This window comes from Nerophis ophidion, linkage group LG09, assembly GCF_033978795.1.
Source record: "Nerophis ophidion isolate RoL-2023_Sa linkage group LG09, RoL_Noph_v1.0, whole genome shotgun sequence".
Lineage (NCBI taxonomy): Eukaryota > Metazoa > Chordata > Actinopteri > Syngnathiformes > Syngnathidae > Nerophis > Nerophis ophidion.
In genome coordinates, this window is record NC_084619.1 from 39,452,132 (window position 1) to 39,471,747 (window position 19,616).

The 19,616-nt window shown below is 38.3% G+C and overlaps 1 protein-coding gene across 5 annotated transcripts in view; it reads left to right on the plus strand.

Moving 5' to 3' along the window:
• The window catches only part of LOC133559324 (regulating synaptic membrane exocytosis protein 1-like), a 280,539-nt gene that overhangs the window by 232,571 nt on the left and 28,352 nt on the right, over positions 1–19,616 (plus strand). For 3 of the 5 annotated variants that reach the window (XM_061910986.1, XM_061910984.1, XM_061910987.1), the window contains 6 exons: positions 2,740–2,902; positions 5,810–5,914; positions 8,370–8,429; positions 12,116–12,190; positions 13,452–13,541; positions 14,507–14,590. In XM_061910986.1, the coding sequence (XP_061766970.1) occupies positions 2,740–2,902; positions 5,810–5,914; positions 8,370–8,429; positions 12,116–12,190; positions 13,452–13,541; positions 14,507–14,590 (577 nt within the window). The remainder of the gene's footprint in view (positions 1–2,739; positions 2,903–5,809; positions 5,915–8,369; positions 8,430–12,115; positions 12,191–13,451; positions 13,542–14,506; positions 14,591–19,616) is intronic. The other 2 variants (XM_061910985.1, XM_061910988.1) reach the window with 1 other exon arrangement.

Below are 19,616 nucleotides of genomic sequence, written 5' to 3' on the forward strand. Positions count from 1 at the left end.
GTATGAAGGGGAAGTGAAATATGGTGAAAGTACTCAAGTGAGAGCTTTGAGGTACTGCACCGTTAGAATTGAAGCCAAAAACCTTGGGATCAAAACAAAGCCCAGCAAGGCTGAACATATCCCTTCAAAGCCGATCATTGTCTTTATGTCTATTTTTATCTTCGCAAAATGTTCTGCTGCAACAACAAAGAACTATGTATTTAATATATTTGAAAAAATACTGGGCACAGTGATGAACATGTAATGCTCATGCTTCCTTAGCCAATGCTTGTTTTGGTTGTTTCAGCAGTGCCAGGTTTTTGATAGCATAGTTCCATACATACGACATGTTTTTTGAGGGTTTAATAGCTTGACACAATTGATATACAGTACACTTATTTTAGGCCAGGAAATATATCCATTCATCCATCCATCTATCCATCCACACCCTGGACAAGTCGATCACCTCATCGCAGGGCCAACACAGATATACAATATTCATACTCCCATTTACACACTATACCCAGGTGCATGTAACTGTTTATAGATAAATAAAAAAGTAGTGTATTTAATAGTATTAAGTGAAAGTGAATCATGCCCTGTAGAACTTTAATCTTTAAACAATCAGTGCGGAATTTCGCAAATGTTTCTATAATAACAATTTGGAATATTATTTTGAGGTGGCGACTTGTCCATGGTTTACACCCGAATGCAGCTGAGATAGGCTCCTGCAACCCCCGCGACTAGCAGTAGAAAATGGATGGATGGATTATTTTAACGTTCTACTCACCAGTAGAGTAGAGTTTGGGAAATGTCTTACTGTAAAAGCTTGGTTACATTTGTTTGATGCAACTTGCTTATAACCTTCACCAAACCCATCATCAAACACCTTTTGAAACTTAGGAACTAAAGCTAGTGGATGATCAGACAAAAATGGAAGGTGGACTTAATTTCTGTAAATGGAAAGCCAAATTCCAAGTTATTTTTCAATTCTTGTATGTTCAGGGGTGTCCAAACTTGTTGACTCGGGTGCCACATTTGGCTAAAATAATTTTGTTGGGGTCCATGCTATCTATATATCTTGTATCTATACATTCATCTATAAATGTATGACTCTAGTGTGTGAAAGTCTATCCTATTTAGATCAATTAAATTATTAATATACTACACTACCATTAGAACTGTATAAAGAGAGTTACGGTAATATTATTACATTTTGAGTATAAAACCTCTGCTTCTTTCTTATTAGTCTTTCTAAATCAGTGAGTTGAACTGTGATTTTGTGTGTGTGCTGATCACAGCTGTTTACACACGTGATCGGGGATCACAACGATTTAAGTCTACATATTAATATCATACCAAATTGAAGGGGGAAGTTTGTTGAACGTAAAAATACAGAACAACCAATTCCAAAACCAAACCTGACCCAGCAACACTCAGAACTGCAATAAAGACACAAACACTACACGGAACAAACCAAAAGTAGTGAAACAAAAATGAATATTATCAACAACAGTATCAATATTAGTTGTAATTTCAGCAGAGCAGTGATTAAAAATCCCTCATTGACATTATCATTAGACATTTATAAAAATAAAAAAAAGAACAATAGTGTCACAGTGGCTTACACTTGCATCGCATCTCATAAGCTTGACAACACACTGTGTCCAATGTTTTCACAAAGATAAAATAAGTCATATTTTTGGTTCGTTTAATAGTTAAAACAATTTTACATTATTGCAATTGTTTGATAAAACATTGTCCTTTACAATTATAAAAGTTTAAAAAAAAAAAATTCCTACTCTGCTAGCATGTCAGCAGACTGGGGTAGATCCTGCTGAAATCCTATGTATTGAATGAATACAGAATCGTTTTGGATCGGAAAAATATCGTTTTTGAATCGAGAAGCGAATCGAACGAATCGATATATTATCGGATCGTGACCCCAAGAATCGATATTGAATCGAATCGTGGGACAATCAAAGATTCACAGCCCTAGTAACTACAATAATTTGTATATTAATAAAATATGTAGGATTTACAATATTATCAGCATATGATCAAAGACACTCCAGAGACACTCCATTATTTAAAGCTAGCTATAGCTAACAGACTGAACAACACATAACTTTTAATAAGACTGTGACGGCACTACTATATGAATTATTTATTATAAAACATTGAATATTAAGAGCATGTGAAACTTCGACTGCTGTCTTATTGACTTTCCTGATAACCTCCTTAATGTTTTGTAATCAATCAGAAATATCAAACACAGATTAAATGCACCAAACGTGGGGAAGTGTGGTGAGACAGTGCTTTGCATGTTACCCATCTTGCTTTGTAGTAGCTGCTGCCCACTGCTCCCCTCACCTCCCAGGGGGTGATCAAGGGGATGGGTCAAACGCAGAGGACACATTTCACCACACCTAGTGTGTGTGTGACAATCATTGGTACTTTAACTTTAACTTTAACTTAACTTAGTCCAGTGGACAGGTGAGAATGAGTGGCCAATTTATATAAACTTGGTGTGTTGTTTTTTCTTTGTTTGCACCATGGTCATAGTTTGGACACCCCTGCTGTATGTGCAATGGTTAGGTGTCCATATATTTTACCCAGACAAGTCATGGCTTTGATTTTACAACTATGTGTGTATCAGTCTAAAAATGCTTGAAACATAGTATTTGGCATGTATGTTCACCTTACTTGTGTTTGTTTGTGTGTTGTGTATATATTTACGCATTCACTGGCACCGAACAGCAGAGGGGCGTGGCAGGGAGCGACAGCGGGAGCCCACTGCCACCCTGGAGGTGCCTGAGCGCCAGAGAACCCCCTCACATCATATCCGTTCCCGCTCAGTCTCCCCACACCGTGAAGAGCAGGGATCCATGCGGTCCCGACCAGCCAACGTCCCTGCACAAAGGTGAGGGGTTCAATGACGAGAATGTGACAAAAGGGGAAAACTATGACGTATAGTAGAGATGCGCGGATAGGCAATTATATCATCCGCAACTGCATCACCAAAGTCGTCATCCACCCGCCGTCCACCCGAACCAACATTTTCTCAGAACCGCAACCGCCCGCCACCCGCCCATTGAAATACATCAGAGGTCTGCCACCTTTACCACTCAAAGAGCTATTTAAACCCGTTTCACAGAGTAAATTAGACAATGGGAGCCGCTGACGTTCTCGCGAATATCCAATGGTGTTCATCCTGATGACAAGAATAAGGGCGTGCTGTGAAGCCATTGCCTTTGAAACCTTCAACATGTACAAACCAATTGTTAATCCAGCAACATATTATATGCAGCTTCCGCAATCACTCGTAAAAGATTGAAAGGCATACTGGGTGATACAGAGTACACTGATGGTTGTGATATAAACAATTTTAACACTTTTACTTATATGCGCCACACTGTGAAGCCACACCAAACAAGAATGACAAACACATTGCGGGAGAAAATCCTCACAGTAACACAACATAAACGCAACACAACAAACCCCCAGAATCCTTTGCATCCGTGACTCTTCCTGAATATATTTTACACTCCCGCGCCCGCAACCCCGCCCACCTAACCGACGCACGGGGGTGGGTTTGCTGCTAGCGGGGTGTGTAAAATAGTCAGGACGTATCACGGATGCAAAGGATTCTGGGTATTTGTTGCGTTGCGTTTATGTTGTGTTACTGGGAGGATGTTCTCCCGAAATGTGTTTGGCATTCTTGTTTGGTGTGGCTTCACAGCGTGGTGCATATTACTAAGAGTGTTAAAATTGTTTATATCACAACCATTAGTGTACTCTGTGTCACCCAGCATGCCTTACAGTCGTGTGCGTGTGTCTGCGGAAGCCACACACGACATGTTGCTGGACTGACAAGCAGATTGTACATGCTGTAGAAGGTGACAAAGCCAATGGTTTCATAGCACGCCCTAATACTTAATAACTGGGTGACTGCCGGCAGTCATTCTAGAGAATGTTTGCGTCTCATATTGACTTCTTCGCTTTGTGACACAGGTCCTAAATGGCTCTTTGAATGGTAAAGGATACTGATCCCTGAACCATGTATATCAAATATTTCCGAATGGTTCAACTGCCACCCGCCCGAATCTAATTAAAATCTATTTTTTCGTCATGTCACCCGCCCGACCCGCGGTTTATCCGCAAACTCCGCGGATGAGACCGCAAACCGCGAATCTCTAACGTATAGCAACAATAAAACAGCATCACACTCAGTGGTGGTTCGAGCTCCAATGGTGCCTCGGGCAAGACCCCCTTCAACACCTCAACTAGCAGTCAAGGCCTAACCTTTGGTCCCTTATTAGGTTGGTCCAGAAAGACTGTTAAGATTCTGGACAAATGATAGAGCTATCAATGTTTTTTTTCTTATTCAGTTGACTGTCATAATTATGACACACTGTCATATTTACTTCAGGTGCCACTGCTTTGCATTAAAAAGACACGTTTAGGATCTGGTAATCATCTAAGATAATCACAAAAAAGTAAACAACTCCACCTAAATGTTTGTAAGACAATATTTCTAATAGTTAGTGTCAGTTTAATGTAAATGCATTTTATTCACGACCGCAGCTACCGCACTTCATCAACCAATCCACAGGGCAACATTAATCCACCAAAAAAGTGAACAACTTCAGTAATATAATAATACATTAGGTGTTCTGCAGCAAGATAGCATCCACTGACATAGCTCTAGTTGCTGTCTGACGTCATTCCATCGTGCCACATTTGCGTGGCATCAAAACACACCTTGCTTAAATTCACACCAACCACATGCTAATTGATTCTATTGATTTATACTATACATTTTATGACATATCATGTAAATGGTATGTGCTTTGCACATGAATGCGATACGTAAATATCATTTATAGCTGAGTGTAATTGTATTTAACAGAAACACAGTGATGGATCGGTGTGGTCTTTACAAGATGATGACATAACAACTGCATTGCACTTTGCACTGCAAAGAGAGTTGACTTGTTTAAGGGGCCCTATCATGCAAAACCAACTTTTCTTTGGGTTTTGCATAACTCCCGAAAATTTTAAAATCCAAGCATGGAGGCATTAATGAGATATTTATAAAACAATCTTGGCTTTGTATTTACCTCCAAACAGTCCGTTTGGAATGTGCACAACTGCTGACGTCAACAATTGGGAACATCGTCAGCTGATTATCTATATATGGTATAAATTTACGCAGACTGCCTTGCCATTTTTAGTTATGCGCGCGCAACCTTATGGATGCCCTGTAACCACGTAACGACTAAATGCAGAAATTGCCTAAAAAGCATATTTTTTAAAATGGATTCTCTTTTTTTAATCAATTTATAAAAAAGATGAATCAGTTTTTAATCGGAATAAATAAGAATTGTGATTTACAAGTAAGTTGACTTTTTCAGCATCTCACTGTAGCAAATGGATGGACACATTCTGCTGTTAGTGACAAAAGTCAGCTTCTGGTTGTTCCAATCTCTTGAAATTATGCTGTGAATAATTGAACTTTATTATCTTGAAAAATTCTGCTATTAAGAAATGTTGCAATCAAGCGCACAGAGTACACATCACTCCAATATTTATGAAAGGTAAAAGCCATAGTAGATGATAGAGTGAGACAGAAGACAGTTGTTGGAAGCGAGCAAACTGAGGCCATCTACTGATGAAATGGCCGACTTCTTTAGAACTTGTTGTGCTGCCAGTTCTGCTTTTACAAGCTCAGCCAAATGAACCCAGCCTGGAATTGTCTGCCTTACTGCTTGAACACCCTGACAAAAGTCCTTAAAGTCTTTATTTTGAATTTGTCTTCCTTTGTCAGGAGTTTAGACGACGAGCTTTCCCACTCTGTGCGTTCTCGTTCTCCAAACCGCTATTACGACTCTGCTAGAGGTCGCCACAAGGATAAAGAGTATCTGGATGACAGGTATGGCATCCTCTCCTATCTTAGTGTGGGGTTTCTTACTTTTTACTTACAGTTTTTTTCCAATTGCTTACACACTAAATTTGTAATTTTCACACAGTTAACAACGTCTACACACAGTAAGCATAATCACAGTGCAGATTTGCCTTGTATTAGGCATAGACTCTGCTTCACAGTTTTTGTGAAATATTAAACACAATGCGTCACAAACACCTTCCCATCTTGCACATGTGATGTGGATGAGCTATTATGGCCTGATCCAGCTAGACGGGTAGGTGATGATTAGAATCAGTACTGAGGCTTTTGAGTACGTTCTTTCATAGAGTTGCTGTGGCCTAAGTCTGCACATGTAGTCTATACTCTATGTTGTCATTTTTATGTATGTCCAAATTTTTTTTAAACGTTATTTGTCTCAGATTTAAATTTGTACTGCATGTCATTGTTGACTACTGTGATATGTTAGTTCACTTGACTGTGGTAAAAATACATATTTTCAGTTTGCAGCATCATTGCTGGGCAGTTCTTGAAAAGATTTCAGGATATTTTTACTTTCTCTTTAAGTCCTTATATTGTATATAGGCCCACTTCAAAGCAAACATTGACAATTGCTATGGTTTGCCACTATATTTTGTCAAGTTACAGTAATCATTCATCACATATGCTAAAAATGTCTGGCAAAATGCCACAAACATGTGATTTCTTATAGTAAAATTTTTTTTTTCCAAACGTGTTTTGTATTTATCACAGTTCTGGGTAACTCAATCCAATAGTGCAGTGGTTCTTAACCTTTTGGAGGTATCGAACCCCACCAGTTTCATATGCGCATTCACCGAACCCTTCTTTAGTGAAAAATAAAATGTTTTTTTTTTCAATTTTGAAGACAAAGTTAGATGTTTTTGGTAACACTTTAGAATGGGTAACAAATTATAAGTAACAAAGACTTAATTTAGAGTTATTTGGACAGTAGTGGAACATATTCTAAGTCAGTGGTTCTTAACGTTGGTGGAGGGACCGAACCCCACCAGTTTCATATGCGCATTCATCGAACCCTTCTTTAGTGAAAAATAAAATGATTTTTTTTTTAATTCAAGACAAAGTTATGTTTTTTTACTGGTGCACAAAAATGAACCGTGCATGACTATCACCTTGTTCAAAGAACAAAACCAACACAGTGCATGAACTCACAACAAATTACACCCCTGTAAATCAGATGGAAATTAGAGGGAACATTGTTTGGGGGTATCCATAATATGCCGATAGGGAGAAGTTTTTATTTTTACGATGAGTTGGGTGTGCCTTGACCGCCGCGGCAGAGGTTTTGTCGAACCCCTGAGGCAGACTCCCCGAACCCCTAGGGTTCGATCGAACCCAGGTTAAGAACCACTGTTCTAAGTAATAAAGACTTATTTTAGAGTTACTGTATTTGGTTAGGGTTAGTGTTAGAGGGTTAGGGTTATAATAAGGCCATGTCGAATAAGGCATTAATAAGTACTTAATAATGACTAGTTAAGAACCAATATGTTACTAATTTGCATGTTATTAAGCAACTAATTAATGGTAACTAGTTTCCCCATACTAAAGTGTTACCATGTTTTTTTACTGGTGCACAAAATGAACCGTGCATGAACATCAACTTGTTCAAACAACAAAACCCAACACAGTGCATAATCTCACAACAAAATACTCACCTGCAAATCAGTCAGCTGTTGCATTATCCGTAATACGCCGGCAGGGAGAAGTTTTTATTGAGACGATGAGTCGGGTGTGTTTTGACCTCTGCCGAACCCCAAAGGCCGACTCACCGAACCCCTAGGGTTTGATCGAACCCAGGTTAAGAACCACTGCAATAATGTCTTATCATTTGAAGTCTTTGTGAGTGAGATGGAACTAAAACAGCATTTTTACAAATGCTTGCTTTATTTTGATGTATGGGCAAATGTTTTGACCGAAGTGTGTCGTTTTGCTATTTGTTCCAATCTAGGAACTAAGAAAATTGAACATGGTGTATAGCTTTTGGTAAAAGACACACAGTTGGTAAAATTGTGTGTGAGCAAATGGAAAAAAGCTTTATTTGAATTCATACCAACTGCTTGCACTAATAGTATGCACTGCCGTGAAGTGACAACACATTCAAATGTGTGTGTGTGCGTGTGCGTGCATGTGTGTTGAAATCTGATGTCATTGCCGGTAAAACATCATTCTGTCAATCAAGTTAAATTCTTGTTGTTTCTTTTTGCTTTTGTTCAGAAATGTTTTCTTTTCATTGTGGAAATCTTTGGACCTTGAACAGGGTTTGGTGGAGTAGTGATTAGCTGTTTGTCAAGCTGTATTGTGTGACTGTGTATGTTTGTGCAGAACATCCTCTCGTTCCAATTCACTCTATTCACCCTTTGCTCTCCTCTTTTGGGGAATTGTTGTTGACTTCGTCTTGTGTCATACATCACCATGGTTACAACAGTGAAGTCATCATGATTCACCAATCAATGCGAGGCAAAAGTGCTGAGTGCATCCACTCCAGGTAACTTGGTCAATCACGTCATGTTTATTAAAATGTTGTTCCGGATGTGAACTTATTTTTTTATGGGTTTTTTTTCCCAGTCAGAGCTTTAAGTGCTTAGCGTTTCATTATGGTGCACTGTGATTTAGCTGAGAAAAATATTCAGCAGTGGGAAAAATCCCTTCTAAGATTGTTAAACATAGTCCTTTCCAATGCAATACTAGTACCTAAACATGACGATTTACAGATGTACTGATAGCACTTTATGTCACATAACATACATTTTATAAAAAGAGAACAACAAAAATAACTAAAAGAATAATAATATGAGTGCAATGTGGCCTGAGATACACTAGATCCACCATATGATGCATACATATGTTTGTGAGTAACTAAGATTTTGAAACTTTGCTGCTTCAGCATTTATTAGATTTTTAAAATGTTAAAACAATAATAAACACTTTATGATACATCTTTTTTAGGTGGTCGCAAACTAGCGTTTTTTTGTGTCTTTCTTGCCCTTTCTGTGTTGAAGTTAAATGTCAAAGTTGACCAACTTCTTGGTTTATGACAACAACTTCATAAGTTATAATCTAAAATACATTTTTACCAACTCAGAGGCAATGCAGTAGCTCAGTATGTCAATTGGTGCTAAGGCGAATTAGCTCTCTGTGATCACGGTGCCATTTAGGGGAGTTTGTCTGAGTTAGCGCTTATAATAACAATATCGCTACTACTTGGTGCATATCCAGGTCACAAGATTTAAATGAAGTATTATTGGCGGTTTTTGGATATTTTTTTAGAGGGTTTGTAGTGCGGAATACAGTACTCTCATTAGCTGCATTGTTAGCCACCTCATGCTAATTAAATTTAATTGATGTTCGGATCCCCTAAACCAGGGGTGTCAAACTCGTTTTAACTCATGTGCCGCATGGAGGAAAATCTATCACCAAGTGGGCCGGACTGGTAAGATCATGGCATGATAACTAAAAAATAAAGACAATTTCAGATTGTTTTCTTTGTTTGAAAATAGGACAAGCACATTCTGAAAATGTACTAATCGTAATGTTGCTTTTTACAATTACATGTTGCGGCTAATAGTATTCATTTGTCGTCATTTATACTTTATAATTAAATAATGTGATGCGGAGATAGGCTCCAAAAGTATTTATTTGGGTAGATATGTCACAGGTTACATTACCCACAACACTTTTGAGAATCAAGGCATGAACAATCCACAATTTGTATTCGATCACTAATAAGCAGCAGAAGTACGTGGTGTCCAAACACAGAAGTGTTGACACACCACTGTCTCCTCCCCCTCTAATGCGACATCCAGTACACAAATTTAAAACAGCAGTTTTTTTCATTAAAAAATTACAGCTCATTTTTATTCTTAGCAAACTCATCTCGTGGGCTGGATAAAAGGTGTTAGTCGTATGTTTGACACCCCTGCCATAAACAGCACAATTTTAACATGTAACATGTCCATAAAAATTTTTTGGAAACTTTTAGATATTGCATAAAAAATATTCAATAGAATGGACAACGAACAACTGCAGTGGTTTTATAACGTAATGTAATAATAATGTACAGCGTTTACCATGGAGAGTGGACTTGGTATGTCCTTCCAGCTGCTTTTTTGTGAAACACACAATCTCGGCAGCTTCTCCATATTTTCATGGATAAATGTCCGCCATTTAGATATCATTTTAACATTATTGGCTGGCGTTAGACTCATTCTGCTTCAGTATGGTGCAGACTAGCAGTGATACGCTCAAATTGCTTTGCCAAATTGGCAACATGCTTGGTAATGTTTTTGATGTATTTATTTAACTCAATGAATATCATATACTTCTTCTTAAAACTGTCCTTCACATTCACTTTCTTCCTTTCCATAGTAGAAAAAAAAAATGTAGTCGATTTCTCGGTATAAGCTAATACTAGCAAGTAAGACCAGCTGTTAAGGGAGGATCTTGCGGGGTTCACTGTGGCATTTGTTGCGCCAACTAAAGACGGAGATACTTGGAACCAAAATGTGTACTTTTAACCCTAAAAGATATAACAATGAGCAGAACAGCTCTTATCTCAAAACACTCTCAAAACAATTGGGGCACTCTTAAGTTAAGGGTACCACTGTAGACAATGATGCCATCCACTCCCAGCACCCCTCCACCCACCACACACACTACCACAGATAGTGTGCAGTCCTGTTGGAAACGCTGTTTCCTCGTTTGATCGTTCTGATACACTTTTGCATGTTTTGGGGGAATTGAAGAAAACGTTTCTGACTGTTCATTGCGACAATGTTGAATTGCGAAAAAAAACTGAAGCAGCAAAGTTAATAAAACACAAAATTCAGATTTAGTGCAAAGACATTTGCTTGTGGTAATGCTTTAGCATACTTACTGCCAGTGCGGTCATAATTCTTCTCGCCGTCAAAAAAGGTAAGTTACACTCACACAGTGTGTCACTAATAACAATGGTACAGTACAAGCATACGTCTAAATGAAACTGCCTGCTTTCATTGCTTCGAAACAACTTTGATTATTGGCTGATAAGCGGCATCTTGCATGATGCTTTTCTAGATTTATCATTCCATACAATGGAAATAAGCAAGCTTAGACTGATTTGAATGTTGACTAGGACTCTGGAATCATAGAATCTGTCTTAGTGCACTCATGGCCTGATTTACTAAAGTTTTGCATCTACTAAAGCATGTGCAAACTTGATAGCACATGAAAAGCTGATCTACTAAACATCTGCAAAGTGGATAGCGTCTGTTAAGTGAACAATCCCTGCCTTCATGAATATGCAGAATATTAACATCAAAACACCCAACAACAACTCCTATCAGCGTCTTGCGAGCACTATTATACATTTTATTTAGCACATTTCAGAAGGACGTGTAAAACTGACAGTTTCACACACGGCTGCAGGACGATGGTGTGTGTCAACATATTTTGATGTTCATAAATAAATATTATTAGACATATTGTATATTCAGAAACATAATTTTATAGCTGCTAGTGAACTTAAGGGGTTGATTAAAACAAATTAAATTGGTGAGTTTTGGTGCCGTTTAGCATTTTTTTTAATGACTTTGTTTTTTTTCACACAGAATATATATTAAAATATTTTTATATGAAAAAATACGTCTTGAAGTTGGCAATTATGCGTATTGAGTGGAGTAAGTGCGGCTTCTCTCCAATGCATTTACAGCGGTAAGAAAAAACAAAAGTGGTGTCAATCACAAAAACATAGCAAAACAACAACATCGGATTACAACATGAATGTTAAATAAGTTTGTCTCCGTAGTGATGCCCTTATAGTTCACGCAAAATCCTCATTTAAATAATGCGGTCCACACCACTTTACAATTGCACACGCAGTCTTAGTAATCCGCACAATGCACACCCACTAATATTACACATTATTTTATAAATTGTTCACGCTGCATACCGCATGGTGTTTGGATCTTAGTAAATCAGGCCCTCAGTTTCTGTGTGTTGGAATCATCTTTCATCACAGATGGTATTATTACAAAATACTTCAATGCATACAATCACTGCTAAACTTGCCACTCCATTTGCCTTGTGGAAGTCCTTTGTTTGTTGTCAACCCAACCAAATTCTTTTTTCTTCCTGTTCCTCAATGTCGTCCGTGTTGCTGCTTGTGTCTCTGGCATGCATGCTTATTTAATTCAGGATGTCAACTAGGCACTATAAAACCCTCCCAACCAAGATGCCACTCGTATTCAACAAAACCCACGGCATGAAAAGGTAAGAAAAGAGCTTCAATATGCTTCAAACGAAGCATTTTCCTAAGTATTCCAGTAGATGTCCTCTTATATTAAAACAATGCATCACTTATGTGACAAATTGTCAAAGTCATTTGAGAATTATACAGTACGGTATTCAAAAGTAACATTCCAAACAATAAATACATTAAAATAATAACTTTAACAAATCCAAGATAGAACTGAAAAAATTGGAAAAGGACAGATACATTAAAAATAACTTAACATAGTAAAATGGTTGACATGATTTCTCCTGAGCTTCACTTAAAAAAGCACCTAACTAGATTTTTAACGTGATTTTTTTTTTTTACTGTTGACGTCTTTAAGGAACGAAAGATACATTTGAATGAATATTGCAGAAGGGAGACAAGCATTTTCAAGTTAATTTTATTTAACCTTGTTTTTGACTAGACTCCAAAGTGTCTAAACATACCTGTAATAAGGACATCTGTTACTCATATTTGCCATTAAAAAAAGAATGGCCATTTTGTTCAAGGGCGCGACTAAATTGTCAAATGATTACAGTGTATTGTTTGAAGCATACTGACCAACTTTCATATTTATTCTCAAGCCATTGAAGGCTGTATGTGGTAATTGTAGTAGGTGATCGCTGTCATTTTGTAATAAACGTTACACTACTTTGAGAGATGTTGCATAATCTCTGGCTTCCATTTTTTGTTTGCATGCTGTTTTTGAAAATATGTTGTGATGAGAAGTTCTACACTGTGTTTGCATGTCAAAAGCTAAGCTCTAAGATCTGGGTTCCCACATGGTCTTGGTAATTTGTACCTCTATTCTACACTGTGTCCGGTAAAACGGTCCCGCATGCTGATTATAATTAGTAAACCCGGGAGAGGTTGTACAGAAACGAGCAAATATTTGGATGTACAATATTATATTTACATTAGCTCAAATACTGGTCCAAAGAATCAAAAAGGACAAATGCAGCACAACTCTCTTCAAATAATCACCTAATAGATGAATGGTATATGCAATCTCAAACAATTATTCACAGAACAACATGGAGACATTACATGCATTCATCAACATTATTTTCCTTGTGTCCAGGCATGACTTAGTTCCCAGACTTAGCATTTTTGTAATCCACATGCAGACTTTCTTTTCAAGTACATTTTGTGTTTTTCCATTGTTTTTTCTCTTTGTGGTTGACCTCTACCCCCTGTCTCTCCTCTCCATCCTCCTCTTCCTCCATTGGATGGCATGTTGTGCTGTGATGCTTCTAGTGATCTTCAACCTTCTCTGGACAGGGTTAGGAGTGCTAGCACCAACTGTCTGACTCCAGAAAATCATGCCCTCTCACCCGCGTTGGAAAGGTACCATGCTCTGTGTCAACCCACCCCTCCTGTAGTGCTGCCATAGTCCCCTTATCCTCTTCCTCTCCTCGCTTTTATGGTTGCTCTCTTGCCCTTCTCCCCACGTGTTGCAATATTTAGTTTCACCCTCAAAACACCCCAACCAGCCGCTGTACGCCACCTCTCCTTGCCTCTCCATATATAAATTGTATGCCTTTAGACAACACGCTCTTTTTTTATACTAGAATTTGGCAGAAACCTTATTGAGCCAATAAGTTCAATCTGTTACTGTACACCTCAAGCTGTAATTTAGCACTCTGCAAAACATTCCTTTCCTTATATGTGCTAATGTACACACAAATAATGGACCTCCAGTAATTGTTAGCATTCCAATTGTCAGCTGCCTACCTTTATCATAACCAGTCTCAATTGTCTGCTTGTGCATTTCTATCCTAAATAATAGTTGTTGCTTTTTTCTCGTATCATAGCTAAGTTGTTTCATTGATGTCACATCTTGTGCACTATAAATAAATACAATTTTTCAAGACTTAAAATAAACAATGATATAAATAGAATACATGTAAGTTTATGGCATTACAGCAAGAAGCACGACACAGCACATCTGCCGCCCTCAAGTGGTGGAAATAAGAGCCTGCAGTTAAAAAAAAAATACATTTGGTGAGCCATCCATTATGATACACATTTTACAAATATTAAATTAATGAACACTGTATTTCTTTTTCTAATCATTATTCCAACATGAGCACTATACTGACTTTTTTCTGAGCATAAAATAGGTTGGCGGATTGGTTATTAATTGAGATCATTGATATCCTTGTGGTTCTGGTAAATTTATAAATATAGTCCAAAAATATATCTGAAGATCATCCCTGAGAAAATATGTGTTCCAACATAGCCGAAAAGGAGGTGTATGTTGGTTAGATACGTTTTTATTCAATCAAGTTATTTTTCCTTGTGCTCAATAGAAGATCATTGTCCCACTCCTTGCCCTGGAGACGTCCTCCCAGTCCAAGGATTTTTATCCAACATGCCTCCCCTGAAGATGACAGGTACCCTTTTGTGGAGCCGTGACGTCGCTCTTGACTCTCCTCAGTTTGGTTTGTGACCTTTAACTGTGACGCCACCGAGTACCGACCAGAAAAATTGTGCCAGAGGGGAACTGCATTTTTTGGGGGAACTTTGCTTATTATTCACAATCCCTATGTAAGACATGCACACACATGCTTTTCCTTTTTTATGCATTGTAACTCGTAAATAAACGTTAGCAAAAGTCAGCTAACAATAGAGCCAATGGAAGTCGCTCTATTCTGCATAAAAGGCGCTCCAAAAACCTCTATCTTTATTTTATATACTACATGCTGTGAATATACAGTATATGTAATGTAGTAACAGACACATTCACAATAACATGTAATATTTACGTATTTTCATCCTTTTAAGCATACGGCGGCATATTACTTTTAGAGATGTTCGCATTTTCTTTCAACATCACCAACAATACAAATCATGACATACTTCATTTTGACTAATGTAGTCTTTGACCACAACGGGTCAAAGGATGATCCAGAACCTTATATTTTTTAGCCTGAATATACAAACTCCGTTTCCATATGAGTTGGGAAATTGTGTTAGATGTAAATATAAACGGAATACGATGATTTGCAAATCCTTTTCAACTCATATTCAATTGAATGCACTACAAAAACAAGATATTTGATGTTCAAACTCATAAACTTTATTTTTTTTTTGCAAGTAATAATTAACTTAGAATTTCATGGCTGCAACACGGGCCAAAGTAGTTGGGAAAGGGCATGTTCAACACTGTGTTACATCACCTTTTCTTTTAACAACACTCAATAAACGTTTGGGAACTGAGGAAACTAATTGTTGAAGCTTTGAAAGTGAATTGTTTTCTTATTCTTGTTGTATGTAGAGCTTTAGTCGTTCAACAGTCCAGGGTCTCCGCTGTCGTATTTTACGCTTCATAATGTGCCACTCATTTTCGATGGGAGACAGGTCTGAACTGCAGGCGAAACCCGCTGTTGTAACACTTGGCTTGGCATTGTCTTGCTGAAATAAGCAGGGGCATCCATGATAACGTTGCTTGGATGACAACATATGTTGTTCCTAAACCTGTATGGACCTTTCAGCATTAATGGTGTCTTCACAGATGTGTAAGTTACCCATGCCTTGGCCACTAATACACCCCAAAACCATCACAGATGCTGGCTTTTGAACATTGCGCCTATAACAATCCGGATGGTTATTTTCCTCTTTGTTTTGGAGGACACCACGTCCACAGTTTCCAAATATAATTTGAAATGTGGACTCGTCAGACCATAGAACACTTTTCCACTTTGCATCAATCCATCTTTGATGATCTCGGGTCCAGCGAACCCAGCTTTGTTCCTTGATGTTGTTGATTAATGGGTTTTGCTTTGCATAGTAGAGTTTTGACGTGCACTTACAGATGTATCAACCAACTGTAGTTACTGACGGTGGTTTTCTGAAGTTTTCCTGAGCCCATGTGGTGATATCCTTTACACACTGATGAGGGTTTTTGATGCAGTACCGCCTGAGGGATCAACGGTCCGTAATATCATCGCTTACGTGCAGTGATTTCTCCAGATTCTCTTAACCTTTTGATGATTTTACGGACCGTAGATGGTAAAATCCCTAAATTCCTTGCAATAGCTTGTTGAGAAATGTTGTTCTAAAACTTTTCGACAATTTGCTTACAAATTGGTGACCCTCGCCCCATCCTTGTTTGTGAATGACTTAGCATTTCATGGAAGCTGTTTTTATACCCAATCATAGCACCCACCTGTTCCCAATTAGCCTGCACACCTGTGAGATGTTCCAAATAAGTGTTTGATGAGCATTTCTCAACTTTATCAGTATTTATTGCCACCTTTCCCAACTTCTTTGTTACGTGTTGCTGGCATCAAATTCTAAAGTTAATGATTATTTGCACATAAAAAAAAAGTTAAACAGTTTGAACATCAAATATGTTGTCTTTGTAGCATATTCAACTGAATATGGGTTGAAAATTATTTGCAAATCATTGTATTCCGTTTATATTTACATCAAACACAATTTCCCAACTCATATGGAAACAGGGTTTGTAAGAAGGATGAGTTATAATTTTTCGAAGCTGAACACTAAACAGATCCAGAAACACTAACCATCATGTAGCAGTATTGCTTATTGCTTAACAAGATATACAAACTACGGACATGATAAAAAACAAACACTTACTGTACAATATTTGCTCTCACTTGGATGCCGACTGATGGGACGTTGGTATCTTTCCATTTAGATGAAAAATAATCCAAATCCACCTGGTGGTAAAAATTTTTTTTAAAAAGGTGGTTGCAAAGTACCGTTTTTTGTGTCTTTCTTGAACTTTCTGGGTTGAAGTTAAATGTCAAAGTAGACCAACTTTTTGGTTTATGACAACAACTTCATGAGTTATAATCTAAAACTATTTTTACTAACTCAGAGGCAATGCAGCAGCTCAGTATGTCAATAGGTGCTAAGGCGAGTTGTGATCACGGTGCCATTTAGAGGAGTTTGTCTGCATTAGCGCTTATAGTAAAAATATCGCTACTACTTAGTGCATATCCAGGTCACAAGATCTAAATTAAGTATTATTGGCGGTTTTGGGATATTTTTTTAGACTTGTAGGGCGGAATACAGTACTAGCTGCATTGTTAGCCACCTCATACTTGCCTTTTTTAACGATTTAGAAAATAAAAACATATGTGTTCTTGTTTTACATAAGTTTTGTGAATGATAGGCCGCATTCCAAAGAGGTGCAGTTCCCCTTTAAGTCCTGATCAAATTGGATTGGAGTTTTTAGACTACATACAACCAATATTTTAATTGCTCCACTTGTATTTCTGTTTATATTTTTAAAAGCCTATGTACAATTTATTTAGTTTAGTTATGTGGAGACTGCAAGCATTCTGGCCTCATGAAAAAACACTTGAGCCCCACCAAAAACGTAAACTAATAATTTATTGTTTTCTAAGGCACCTGTCAGTCATTGGGTTTTAATAATCATTCACCCTCAACTCAACCCCGCCCCCTCTTCTGAGGCCCCTGACTGCAAGTGCAAATGTTAAACGCTGCCTTCAGCTAAATCTGATCTAATATTCAAGCTTTGATTGGATTTTTGTTTGTTTTTGAGCAGTTGCACTCATTTTTCTTGCAACTTTAAATGTGTACTATGAGTAATACACTCGCAATGTGTGCTAAAGTTGATAAACAGTCATTAAAAAAGTAAATGACTGTACATTTATAATATAATTCATTTTATTTGTGTTCCCTTTGCTTAAATATGCTGTCACTCATTGTGGACATCCTAAAGGGAAACTGTTGCTCTATACCTAAACAAATACTGAATCAGGTTACAAAATGATGCTTTTCTTGGGTCTTCTGTTCATAATTTACTTTTGGTTTCTGGTACTCTGTGGTTATGAATATCTTTCACACAGTGAGAGTGACTGCATACAAGTGGAACTTTTTTTTTTTTATTGCTTACAGTCCTACGAAGTGTGTCACTTACATTGTGTGAGGGTTTTGCTTCCTTGCCTATTTTTCAGCCTTTTTGCCAAGACTCACGGCGATGGTTTGTGTTGGTTGTCAGTATAGTGTTGACGTTTCGTCTTGTTGGTTTTGCATCGTTCTCCCTTAATAAGCTTTGGCCTGTGCTCATTCTTAACTTGTGGTACTTTGGACTGCTTTTGATGTGAGAGTCTGCAGTGTTGCTTCTTGCAGTGACAAATTGTGTCATTTTTGTTATTGGAATTGCATATGCAGCTTCTGTGTGCCCGTGTTTCAAGACCGAGTGCTCAGCATTGGCTTAGGACTCTCCGTATGCCAAGTGTGTGTGTTTGTGTGTGTGTGTGTGTGTGTGTGTGTGTGTGTGTGTGTGTGTGTGTGTGTGTGTGTGTGTGTGTGTGTGTGTGTGTGTGTGCGTGCGTGCGTGCGTGCGTGCGTGCGTGCGTGCGTGCGTGCGTGCGTGCGTGGGTGCGTGCGTGTGTGTGCAGCACAAAGTACAACACACAATATTTTGTTCTGAGGTTCTGCACAAACACACACATTTGTGGATAAAGACTGACTCCCTCTTTCAATATCCCTCATAACACTCATCACAACATCCCACAAAATAAAAATTAAGGTCAATTAAAGCCCACACGTATAAAAATCCTAAATGATACTATTTCTTCCATCTTTGTCCTACATCTTGTTTTTTTCTCTCCTCTCATCAACCATCCATCCATCCATTTTTTTTCTGTTTTGGTTCATCTCTTTTGCTCGACCGTCATCCTCCAGGAAGCCTCAGACCTTGGATACATCTGACTGTCAGACACTTGGCAGGAATTTCTTTGACAGTGGCAGTTAAGGCATGTACTGGATGGTCAGCACATGTCAAATAGCAGCCATGCATCATGCATGACAAAGTCACAGGGAGGCTAAGTCAGATGTAGGGAACTTATGGCTCTAGAGCCAGATGTGGCTCTTTTCAATGACTACGTATGGCTCTCAGATAATTAAATTTATATAGCGCTTTTTTCTAGTGACTCAAAGCACTTTACAAAGTGACACCCAATATCTAAGTTACATTTAAACCAGTGTGGGTGGCACTGGGGGCAGGTGTGTAAAGTGTCTTGCCGAAGGAATCAACGGCAGTGACTAGGATGGCGGAAGCGGGAATCGAACCTGGAACCCTCAGGTTGCTAGCACGGCCACTCTACCAACCGAGCTATGTCGAGTAACCGTGTAATACTCTTCCATATCAGTAGGTGGCGGTCGGTAGCTAATTGCTTTGTAGATGTGGGAAACAGCGGGAGGCAGGGTGCAGGTAAAAAGGGGCGTCTAATGCTTAAACCAGGGGTAGGGAACCTATGGCTCTAGAGCAGGGGTGTCAAACTCCAATACAGTGTGGGCCAAAATTTAAAACTGAACAAAGCCGCGGGCCAAAGTTGAAAAAATAACCTTTTAGGTGGTAGCGTGTATTGTAGTGTCCCGGAAGAGTTAGTGCTGCAAAAGGTTCTGGGTATTTGTTCT